Genomic DNA, 12,271 nt, shown 5'->3' on the forward strand with positions numbered 1-12,271 from the left:
CTCTACAGCATTTATTGTTTCTAGATTTTTTGATGATGGCCATTCTGACCAGTATGAGATGATATCTCATTGTCGTTTTGATTTGCATTTCTCTAATGATTAATGATGTTGAGCATTCGTTCATGTGTTTGTTGGCAGTCTGGATATCTTCTTTGGAGAAATGTTTGTTGAGTATCCTTTCTTGTGTTTGTTGGCAATCTGTATGTCTTCTTTGGAGAAATGTCTATTTAGGTCTTCTGCCCATTTTTGGATTGGGTTGTTTGTTTTTTTGATATTGAGCTGCATGAGCTGTGAAGCTGAGAATGATTCATTTTGTTTAGCATTATTTTCTCAGAATATCCACAGCTTCTGATTTCCCATAAAGCACCAGTGTCAAGGGATAATTTATTCTCTTATTACTACAGACTCCAACACAGCAGGGCTAGCTGAAAACAATAATAAGAGATCTTTTCTCAGTAGCTAGAGCTATATCCTGTTTTGGCCGTAGGCCTAGGGCTTTAAAGGGCTGGTCAGTCCATAAAGACATATTAAGCATTCACTGTATGCAATACACCAAGTCAAGTGTGTCAAATATGCAAAGAAAGACATTGGAATGGACTCTGCCCTCCAGAAGCTAAGGTATCTATATTAGAAAAGAAAGAAAGGAAAAAAAAGATGCCCAATGAGTGCTCTAGGGAGTGTGTCTTACAGGCACTGAGCAGTGAATGGGATAGTTACCTTAGTCATTCATTCAAGCCTGGCACTGCTGCACACCAGATGCTGTTCTAGGGCCGGTGGAGTCTTATCAGAGCAATCTGTCCTCTTAGGTAAGTCCATAGAAGGCAGAAGATAGTATTTTCTAGTTGGAAAGTTAGACCTAATCAGGGTTCATAATTAGCTGGTTCACAATAGGAAGGAGCTAAAGGTAGAAAGGCAGGAAGAAAGCCTCGTAGGCCTGGCCCAAGGGTTTATTCATTTTCCTTGGCAAAGGGGAGGCAATGGGGGTTTAGGGGCAGGAGAGACACTACCTGCAGGGAGAGTTTTTGAAGATCAGTCTGGCCAGAAAGAGCTTGGATTGGAGTGAGCAAGGGAAGTTAGGGGCTGGGGTAGACCATGGCGGGGAGGCCCGCTGGAGGCTTTTGGAAACAGCCGGGCCTGAGGTCAGAGAGTGGCACCAAGAAGCAAAAGGACTAGATGGGCATTAGACACAGGGAAACAGAGTCACTGGTGATGCTAAGAGTTAGAATTGAGTTGAAAGCTAAGCTGCACAGAGCCTCTTTCTCCTCAGGCCTTGAGAATCACTCCCACGTTAGGCCTCATGACTGCCAGGAGATGCCAGGCATGGTTGGCAGCTGTTTTATGGTTTATTTCCTAGTCAATATCAGGGGGAAGTGTTGGAATCAACCTGAGTTTGGGAGAATCAAGTCCCCTCTCTGAGTACCTCTAAGTCTGGATTGGATGACAGTCACAAGACCAGAGATTTTCAGGCTTTGTGGAGTAGGGGAAGTCTTAGGTAGCTGTCCCCTTTCCACCCCCCACCAAACTATGGTGCTTCAAGAAACAGCTCCCCCCTTTACTATATGTGTGAATGGAGACTAAGTGGGGATTTCACAGTTAATTCTGAATTCCTTGCTTTCAGGTAACTACAGTAGGGGTGCTGCGTTCTGGATGCACAGAGGTGAACGGAAGAGACGGGTCTCCATTCTCATGACTCTGGTCTAGTGAGGATGGAGACATGAGTCACACTCGACCATATGTGATTAGAAGTTGTAATGCAACAGAGGGGAAGTTGAGGGGCTCCTCGCAGAGCATAGAAGGGGACGTCCTTTAGATGAGTGGTCAGAGATGGCTTCTATGGGGAAGTGCCATAAAGTGAGAAACAAAGATTGTGTTGAGGCTGGGGGAAGCATTCCGAGTGAAAGAGGGGAAGGGCTTGTCCCTTGGGCCCTAAGACCAGGCCAGCATGGGTGGGGCTCTGTGCATGATGGGGAGGGATGGCCTCACCTTGTCCACTGCCACCATGGGTAGCAGCCACCACCATCTCCCTCTACTGGACTAACCCTGTAGCCTCCTACCTGGTCTTCCAGCTTCCACCTTATCCTGTCTCTCTCTCTCTCCCAGTCACCCCCCTCCTTCCATCCCCCAGCAGCCTATTTTCTGCACAGAATGAATCACAGCATGTCAGTCCTCTATCCGCAGCTTGCCAACAATCCAAAGTCTTCCTGTGGCTGGCAAGGCCTTCATGTGGCTGATGAGGCCCACATTATCTACCTAGCCCTGGTGCCCACCCACTTGCACCTCACCTCCCAGACCTCCTTCCCAGCTCTGCACCCCCTTGCTCACTCCGCTTTAGGCCCGCTGGCCTTGCTGCAACTTGAGCCACATTTGTCTCGGGGCTTTTACACTTGCCTTTCTCTCTGCCTGGGATCATCTTCCAGCAAATGTTTGCGCCTTTATTTCACCCAGGTCTTTGCTCAAATGTTTTCTTTCTCTGCAGAGGTGCCTTCTCTTGAAAGATAGTAATTTTTAGCCTGCTTTAGTCTTTTTCCCAGCACTTTTCACTCTATGCCATTATGTTCTATACTTGCTTTTTGCAGTCTTCCCCACCAGAATGAAAGCCATAGGATGTCAAGGGCTTTGCTGCGTCCACTGATCTGTCCCTAGCACCTGGACAGGTACCTGGCACATAATAGATGCTTACTAAATATTCATGAATGAATCACCGTTCATGCTGGAGAAGTAGGCCAGTTAAGAGGATTGGGGGCCTTTTGAGACTTATAGGATTTTGCACTGTATCCTAAAGGCAGTGAGACCCTTTTAAGGGTTTGAAGCATGGGAGTGACAAGGTAAATTTTGGAGGTAGAGTTCAGGAGACGTGTTTGGCTCGGAACTGGGAGGTGAGGGAGAAGGAGGTGCCAGGCATAATCGCAGGTTCTTATATAGGGGAACAGGATGGGTGGAGGTGGCATTTGCTGAGAGGTGAGATTTGGGGGGAGGGGGAGAGTTTGAATATCAGGCAAGAACCTGAGTTCCAAGTGAGATGCCTGGGAGCCGTGCAGGGAGGATGGCAAGCAGGGTTGGCTGGGCAGGACTGAAACGCCACCAGAGGACAGTTATGCTGCTCCCTCATGCAGGGGCTGGGGCTGCTTCTCCGGGTCGTGGGCTGAACACCTAGGCGGTGTTTGTTGTTTGCACTGACGAAAGGCCTGTTGCCTCAGAGCTTGTAAGCCTTTCACAGATCACAAGCAGCCATCTTTCTTCCTTGAAGGTGGGGCAGGGAGCCTGCTGATTTCTTGTTAACAAACTGGCTGCTCCCTAAAGACTGACTGGAGGACCTTGGACAAGTGAAGCTTTGCGAGGTCCAGTTTCCCTGTCTGTAAAAGAACCATAATATCCCCTGAGGGTTTGGTGAGAAGTAGATGAGATAATGCAAGTAAAGCATGGGGCAGGGAGCAGAAGCAGTACCTAGTATTGTTATTTTTTGGACAGCTGCACATCTTTAGCTTCCTCTCGCCGTCTCCCTCCCTCCCCTGTCATCACAGAGAATTCACCCATTCCAGGCTCCCTGGCTCCCAGAAGTCTGAGCCTGGTGTCACCTCCCATGCATACCTGGCTTGAATGGCTGTGTGTCTCTTTTCAGGATATTAACCAGAAACTCCAGGAGGACAACCAGGAACTGAGGGACCTCTGCTGTTTCCTGGATGACGACAGGCAGAAAGGCAAGAGGGTGTCCCGGGAGTGGCAGAGACTGGGCCGCTACACGGCGGGGGTGATGCACAAGGAAGTGGCCTTATACCTGCAGAAGCTGAAGGAGCTGGAGGGGAAGCAGGAGGAGGTGGTGAAAGAGAACATGGAGCTCAAGGAGCTCTGCGTGCTGTTGGACGAGGAGAAGGCCGCGGGCTGCGCGGGCAGCCGCTGCTCCATCGACAGCCAGGCCAGCCTCTGCCAGCTCGCTGCCGCCACCACGGCGCCCTACGTGCGGGACGTGGGCGACGGCAGCAGCACTTCCAGCACAGGCAGCACCGACAGCCCGGACCACAAGCATCACGCGAGCGGCGGCAGCCCGGAGCACTCCAAGCCCAGGGCCTCCGCGACCCCAGATCACCCCAAAGCCCTCAAGGGACCCAGTCCCGAGCACCACAAACCCTTGTGCAAGGGCAGCCCCGAACAGCAAAGGCACCCGCACGCGGGGAGCAGCCCCGAAACGCTGCCCCAGCACGTGCTGAGCGGGAGTCCGGAGCACTTACAGAAGCCCAGGCCCGGGGGCAGCCCCGAGCACGCCAGGCACAGCGGAGGGAGCCCCGAGCACCTTCAGAAACACGCCCTCGGCGGGAGCCTGGAGCACCTACCCAGAGCCCGGGGCACCAGCCCGGAGCACCTCAAACAGCATTACGGGGGGAGCCCCGATCACAAACACGTGGGCGGAGGCGGCGGCGGAGGCGGCGGCGGTGGCGGCGGCGGCGGTGGCAGCAGGGAGGGCACCCTCCGAAGGCAGGCGCAAGAGGATCTGTCACCCCATCACCGGAATGTCTACAGTGGCATGAACGGTGGGTCAGTACGTGCTGGGGAACTGCTTTGCTGGGGCCACTGGGTAGAGAGTTATGAATGACGCAGGGCTTTGCGGCCATGTTAGAAACTGCAGGCGCTGGCGCGGAGGCGGGTTGGGGAGAGGAACACACGTTTGCCCTCAAATCATGATGTGTGTGTCTCCCCCTCCATTTGTTCTAGTTTATGCAGTTACCAGGTAGCCTGGAGAATATTGGGGAGGAGGGGGCAGGGGAAGGAGAGGAACGATAATTCCGTGGGACCCTGAGTAGTCAGGGTGAGATTTGTGGGCATTGAAGATAAAAATAGAACCAATCTAAGATTTCTCTGTCTTGAACATTTTCCTGCTTGTGTGCAGTTTCCTACAAGGGCGCTCTTGGAACAGGTGAGCAAAGGTTTTTGAGTCCAGCTAACAGCTTATGTGCAGAAAGAAATGAGTATTTATTATGAAAAACAATAACATTAAAAAAGAACTAGGGTGTCCTTAAACAGGCTTGATGCTGGGTTGCCTGAATGCCTGTAAATATGCCTTACTTTTCCTTGAGGATGTTTTCCATTGTGTTGGGGGCCTTAGCATGAATCTGTGACTTTCCTTTGCATCGGAAATGCATCAGATGATTTCTTTCCCTTTCTTTAAGTATCTTTATTGGAGTATAATTGCTTTACAATGGTGTGTTAGTTTCTGCCGTATAACAAAGTGAATCAGCTATACGTATATATATATCCCCATATCCCCTCCCTCTTGCGCCTCCCTCCCTCCCACCCTCCCTATCCCACCCCTCTAGGTGGTCACAAAGCACCAAGCTGATCTCCCTGTGCTATGCAGCTGCTTCCCACTAGCTATCTATTTTACATTTGGTAGTGTATATATGTCAGTGCTTGAGTAGCATGCTTTTTTACATGGCGAGTCATCTTTCTGGTTGTTGAAATATTCCCCTTTAAAATGTACAGATGTGTTTGGACACTCCTTTGGTTTCCAAAGTGCAACATCCACTGCATTGGCCGAGGCAGCTCTAAACCGTTTGGAAGAGGTTTACTTTTCTGTATCTTTGTTATGAAACCACTTGAAACTCAAGAGAGGAAAAAAAAAAAACTTAGAAGAATTGTGAGGGTCTTTGAGGGTCTTTGAAAAACTCTGAGGTTTTTCACTTTATTTGAAAGCTGCTCCAGAGGCTATGTGCAGTCAGCTCTGAGCAGTGGTGGAGGCCGCCGATTTTAGCAGTGACACGAAGGGGTAAATTTTCAATATTGTAGTTGGGGATTTACCTGTTGGATTCCATTTCATCCTAATCCTTTTCTCGTAGTGCTGAAAACTGACTCCTGAAGCTTGGCTTCTAATACATCCAATGTTTTAAGCACAGATGGAACTAGAAAGAATGGGAAAGATCAGGTGCTGTTGCTTTCTCTGTTACGTGCTGGGAGGTGAAAGCTGGGAGAAGCCAGTTCACCTGTTGTGTTGAAGCCACCTGGCTGGCTGGGGCTTTTACTTTGGAGATTGCACCCTTCCCTCAGTCTTTCCAGGAGATGCTGCCCTGATTGCTGTGGGCAGCCTGGGCTGTGCAGTTCTCACAATAGATGAAAGTCATTTAAAAAGATATTTTGGTTGTGTTACTATCACAAGATGTGTCATCGGCCATGAAACTTGTCTTCAGGGGGTAATGTGTTAACGGGAAGGTAAAGTTAATGACTTTTCCACTTCTTGATTACTTTTTAATGAGCATGAGAAGTAAATGTGTGCACTATTTTGAGGAAACTTTTTATCTTGAACCAAAATAAAGATTATTTAAGGGCAGGTGGTTCACTTACAAAACGGTTCTTCTCCTTACAGAAAGGCTTATTTAAATAAAGAACTTCTCTAATTTAATGTGTGATTTAACTTATAAGGGATTTTAGGTGCAATTTTTTTTTTTTTTTTTTTTTTTTTTTTTTTTTGCGGTACGCGGGCCTGTCACTGTTGTGGCCTTGGGGTACGCGGGCGTCACTCTGTTGTGGTCTCCCGTTGTGCGGAGCACAGGCTCCGGACGCGCAGGCTCAGCGGCCGTGGCTTACGCGCCTAGCCGCTCCGCGGCATGTGGGATCTTCCTGGACCAAGGCCCGAACCCGTGTTCCCTGCATCGGCAGGCGGACTCTCAACCACTGTGCCTCCAGGGAAGCCCCTTAGGTGCAATTTTTAAGCAATTCTTTGTATAAAGTAAGGTCTATCTCTAGATAGGGATGGCGTTAATCATTGAATCTTATTGCCTGGGTTCAGATAAATTTCATGGTCAGGCAGATGGTTTTTTTAAATTTAACAATTTTATTCAGTTAAAAATTTGATGTAACATAGATGCATTATTTAGAATGACACTGTAGTTTAATTCTTGTGTTTACTTCGGGTTTTCTCATTCTTAAGCGACAGATCTTCTGACAGTTGATATCCTCACCAAAGTGTATTTGTAGTCCATTTGCATTGCATTTTTATTTCAATAATTGGAAAATGAAGAGGCACGATGAGATGTTTATGGATCATCAGCCTATAAACTTGGGCACTGGTAGCTTGTATTTATCCTGCTGTTACAAATTAATTTTTGATACGGATAGTGAGACATGAGTTTTTCATATTTTTAAATCCCCACACCCTTTGGTTGAATTATTGTCTTATAAACAGATGGGAACCAGCAGCAAGGTAAATCCCAAACTGCAAATTTGCTGAGTCATTTACAGAATCCTTCTATGTGGGGTTGGTGTGAGAGGTGGGTGTTGTGGATGAGCCCTTGAATGTTTCTGCATTAACAAAAAGCAGGTGAAAGTTGTGAGGGGTTGTCTTGTGCGTTTTGGGAGGTGTAGCAGCATCCCGGGCTCTACCCATCAGCAACCCCCAGTTGCGACCATTAAAAATGTCTCCAGATGCTACCAAATGTTCCTGGGGTAGGGAGTGGGCAAAATTGACTCTGATTCAAAATCACTGCTCTAGAGCAGTGTTTTTCAGTTTGGCTGCAGGCCAAAATCACTGGGCTGACTTTGAAAGAACACTGGTGCCTGGATCCCACACTCAGGAGCACATTGAATTGGTCTGGCACTGGGCCTGGGCACGTTGTAAAAAGAACCCTTCAGGTGATTCTAATGAGCAGACCAGGTGGAAACCATTGGCCGAGGTGCGTGGTTGTTGGATAAGATGGGCTGGTGTGAGTGAAGCTCTCAAACACCCAAGGTTCCTGGGAAGGAGAGAGTTCTTCCTTTCCTTTGCTGAACTCCAGGACTGAGAAGGACTGACACCAGCAGGTACTGGAAAACGTCACCCCCTCAACCCCACACCAAGGGTATCTGATAATGTACTTCTTCAGGGGTATGGGTTGAAAATTTGAGTCTTTGGTGGGTGGGATTATTAGGTTAATTCGGGGAAACTCTGGCATATGAGTCGTTTAAGACTACCTTTTCAAGCCTTCGCGTCCCGATGGGCAAAGAAGCACAGGGGTTTCTAACCTATTTCCAGTGGATGCTCATGGCGCATGTAGATCACGCGGCACCTGCAATCCTAACGAATATTTCCCACAAGGGAACCTGCATTTCAAATCTCTCAGTTTATAGGTTTTACCTTGAGTTTTAAGATGGCTTGTTATTCTCTGTTAATGAGTAAACGAAAGACGCTGATAACACAAAAATGGCCTTGTCTGCTAGGGGTGAGATAACCTATATGTGGAAGAGCCCAGCAGAGTTTCTCTGAAGCAAGGCTGTCTGTGAATTAAGTAGTGGTGCACTACGGCATGAGTGATTGCTCTCATAAATCTTTTATTTTGCTTAGAGAAAGTCAGACCATCACTTATGAATGAATTTGGACAATAGAAATTGAATGTCTCTTGGGAGAAAAATGTCAGCAGTTAACAGTTATAGAAATACTACAGAACTGATTTTAACTGAGATCCTCTGAGTATATTTTCTGTTGTGTGAGCTGACACGTAGACGGTTAAAGAACCAGATAATAGTTTTTGGTCTTCAAGCTTCAGTATGGTAATTTGGTAGCCTTATATTCGCTTTGATAGGACATCAATTTTAAGACGTTTTGGAAAAAACAATTGTACCATACCTGTTTGTGCAAAGCATGTTGCATTCATCATAAGAATACGTTTTGATTTAATGACATAGAATGCTTAATATTGAAAATATAGTTTGAGATATTGCAAAATATCTGAGAGGTGAACTATTATTGGAAAACCTAGATGGCTTAGAAAGGTAATTTCTAGTAGAATGCAAGGGTTTCAACTGCACTGGCAATAATAGCACAAAGCTATAAACATTCTTTAAATCTAGGGGACCGTTTTAATCTTCTAAGGAGATTATCTCTATTATCTGTATGTTGTGTGTGTGTATATATATTTCAGTAACTTTAATATTTGCATGTGAACAATGCCAACTATTCAGTTGATTCTGTTTAGCTAACAAATCTTCAAGTGCATCGGAATTCAGTCACATAAGCCAGTTGATGCTGTGAAGCCAGAGGAATCCCATTCAGCTAATTATGGTTGTGCCCTTTAGACCCAGTTGAAATCAATTAAACATTTGTATTTTGGGATCCATTGCAACTTTTCAGAAGATATACGTAATAGAAAAAATACTGTTGAGTTAGTAATGCCTTTATCTTTTCAACTGAAATAATTCAGAAAAAGCCTAACTTAGAACAAAATTATGGTGAGTATTCCATTTCGTCAGATAACTCATTTTCACAAGTGTCAGGTGAGTACAGAAGCAGTGATTTGCTCTAAGCCTCTACATTTACTCATAGTAAAGTTAGATTATTCTGGAGGCATCAGTGTAGTCAAGCTCTACTGCTCAGAAATAAGAATGGTAAGCCAAACTTTGCAAAAGCTTGAAAAAAAGTTTTACTTTTTTTTACGCCATTGGGCCAGTGTGTGCTGAAGTTTATGGCCCTAGGCTCTAAAATTTCTCATTTTAGCCACTTCTGATGTTTTGAAACTCTGAAGCTAGATAGAGCCCCTGTAGAGGCAGTGGATACCCCGAGCAGTGAGAGTGGCACCGCCAAGCTCCTTCCCCGAGAACCGCACTTAGCTTCAGGCCACCATAGCTTTAAACTGTCTATGAGCATCTGTGCTTTATCTCGATCTCGATTTCCTTTGTGCATATGTTAGCAAGATGTGTCCTAAGGTAATTGCTGCTTCACTTTATCCCATTTCGACTTACGAAAGGTTTCATAGGAACGCTCTCCTTTCGGAGCACTGGGGAACCTGTGTAACAACTCAGCTATTTTTGCTCCTTGGGTACTTTGGAACAATCAGGTTGGCCTTAATACTACTTTAATGTATAATGTTTATGGCAAGCTTTGTGTACATTTGAAGAAAAATACTTATTTTGAATTTGATTCTGGGAGATATTAAGAATAGTTTCACTTTCTGAAATGGGCTGATTTTTACGAGGTCTAGGAAATTACAGATTCAGCATGAAGAGTAGACCATGGGGCACTTGAGAATACAGACATGAAATCTCAGCTCTAGTTTATACATCTCTAATCTGCAAAAGAGTGAGGTTCAAGTTACTGCTGCTCCTGACATAAATTGCCTTCTCTTTAGAGTGCCATTCAAGAGTTTCCAATAGAAAGAGTGGCTGCTCTTTCTGAGACCAGGGATTCTTCAACAGCAGAGAAGCAGAAGAGGTGTTTAGAAATGACAAAATGGCAGAGGAATAGTAGCTTGCTTTATCATCTTTACAAAGGCAATACTAGTTTGTTCTTAAGATAAGACAGTGACTGGGTTATTCACACACAGTGTCAGCTTCTGGAGCACAAGAGACAGAAGAAAGACCAGGAGCAAGGGGATGTGCCAGATGGCAACACCAACTGCTCTCAAGGAGTTGTGTTTTTTTTTAATAACTCAGCTTACTGCAAACAAAACTAATTAAGCCTGTTATTCTGATTTATGCTACTATAGGCAGAAGTAAAGTACACTTACATTACACTTTTGTTGGCATTTAAAAGGTCAGAATATCTGAGTTGCAAATTTCTGTTCCAAGCAGCCTGGTCTGTTGAACCACTCTTGAGAATTCAAATTAACCATGCTCATGAATTCAGCATCTTTTCGATTTTCCTAGACAGCAAGTGCCAGTTCACCCATTCACCTAAACAGACTAATAAGACCCTGAAAGACAAGTCATTTAGTCATATCTGCCGATGATGGATTCCATGTGACTCACAGGAAAGTGAGGTAAGAGTCAACTTACAGGAAGGAGGAGAGAGAGTGAAAATAGCAGACAGAGGCTGTGTGAGGGGGGTGCCATAAAGCATTTCAAAGGGTCTATCTATTTGGTAGTGCCCCTTGTTGCTAATGGGCACCTGTCTTATGTTGACTGGCAGGGCCAGCTGCCTCATTGTTACAGGACCCAACCAGAATCGCCCTGGTTATGGAGCCGTCGGGGGAGAATTGGCTGAATTTAGCTGCTTATTGTACATATGAGGGTACTTTGGAAGAGAGTACATTTACAATTATGATCAGTTAGGGGTCTAGAAATAAACATTATCCAGGTGGTTTGCCATGAATAGCCCCCTCAGTATAGTGACTTTCATGAACAGTTAGGAACCAAGCTTTTCAAAATCTGTGGAAGAACAGGCTTGAAAATCGCTTATTTTTACAGTATCCCTTTAGCACTTAAATGAAGACCAATACTGAGTCCTTCTTACTCTCAAACTATATGCCACATGGTTTTCACCCTTAATTTATTTGGCTTTTTCCTGTTGCAATCTCAGAATTGCCCACTTCGGATTTTATTGGCCTAGCACGTGAATCTGTCTTTGATGGAAACACTGTTCTTGCCAGAGTTCTATACAGCCATGTGTACCACAGGCATTCACTGAAAAAAGAAAGCTAGGCTAGTACTATTACACCTATTCACAAAGCATAGCTAGTTATTTTTACATTTGTAGGTATCTGTGGAATTTCACTGCTATGTTAAAGTAATATGTAGAAAAAAAAAAAAGTAGTATGTAGATACCCATCCTTAAGTCGGCATGTGGCATCTAAGCTTTATTTATAGCTTTAAAACAATGAAACAATTTTATAAGCCTCCTTTAGCCAAATTCTATTTTAATTGTGAGTAAAAGTGGTATTTATTTAACACGTATTTCAAAACAGTTAAAAAATAGTTACATTTGTTTCATGGAGTTACAGTGTGTTGCCCTAACTTCATAAAGGGCATCATGGCACACTTACCCAGGTGGAGACTTGGGTACAGAATTGGCTCTGCCACTTTCGAGGTCATACTTTTGCTGTGTGACCTTTAGCACACCGCCCACTTCTGCAGGCAAAATAATTTATCCCTCAAGTAACGGGCTTGGAGTAGAGTTTTTCTAAGTCAGTAGTCTCAGAATTTGGCTTTCACAGATATATAAAACCTGAGAATAAACCTGGATTTGCCAACTTTTTACTTTTGTTAGGTATGGACTGTTAAATAATCATCTATTAACACCATCATTTCATAAAAAATCGTTTGAATATTTAGAAACAAAAAAATATGTATCTACTAAAGGGCAGTTTTTCTCCCTCACATTGTACTGATACAGCTCTATATCTCTAATAAACTTTTTTTGAATAATAACATACAGCCCAGGGTTCAGATTCCACAACGCAATGCAAAGTGCATTTCTTGTGTCCAACATGTTTTGGGACTTTATTTTTATCCCAGACATCAGAGAAAATCTAGTTTCACACAGCTTGGCATGTTGATAAACATAGAACCCGCAGTGTTCATTTTGCTTAGGCAGAGT

General features: G+C 44.9%; 1 protein-coding gene across 5 annotated transcripts in view; it reads left to right on the forward strand.

The window, feature by feature from the left end:
• The window catches only part of CCDC85A (coiled-coil domain containing 85A), a 212,077-nt gene that overhangs the window by 5,068 nt on the left and 194,738 nt on the right, over window positions 1–12,271 (forward strand). For all 5 annotated transcript variants that reach the window (XM_024118876.3, XM_024118877.3, XM_024118878.3 and 2 more), the window contains exon 2: window positions 3,620–4,526. In XM_024118876.3, the coding sequence (XP_023974644.1) occupies window positions 3,620–4,526 (907 nt within the window). The remainder of the gene's footprint in view (window positions 1–3,619; window positions 4,527–12,271) is intronic.

The sequence above is a fragment of the Physeter macrocephalus genome, chromosome 12 (genome assembly GCF_002837175.3).
Source record: "Physeter macrocephalus isolate SW-GA chromosome 12, ASM283717v5, whole genome shotgun sequence".
NCBI classification, from domain to species: domain Eukaryota; kingdom Metazoa; phylum Chordata; class Mammalia; order Artiodactyla; family Physeteridae; genus Physeter; species Physeter macrocephalus.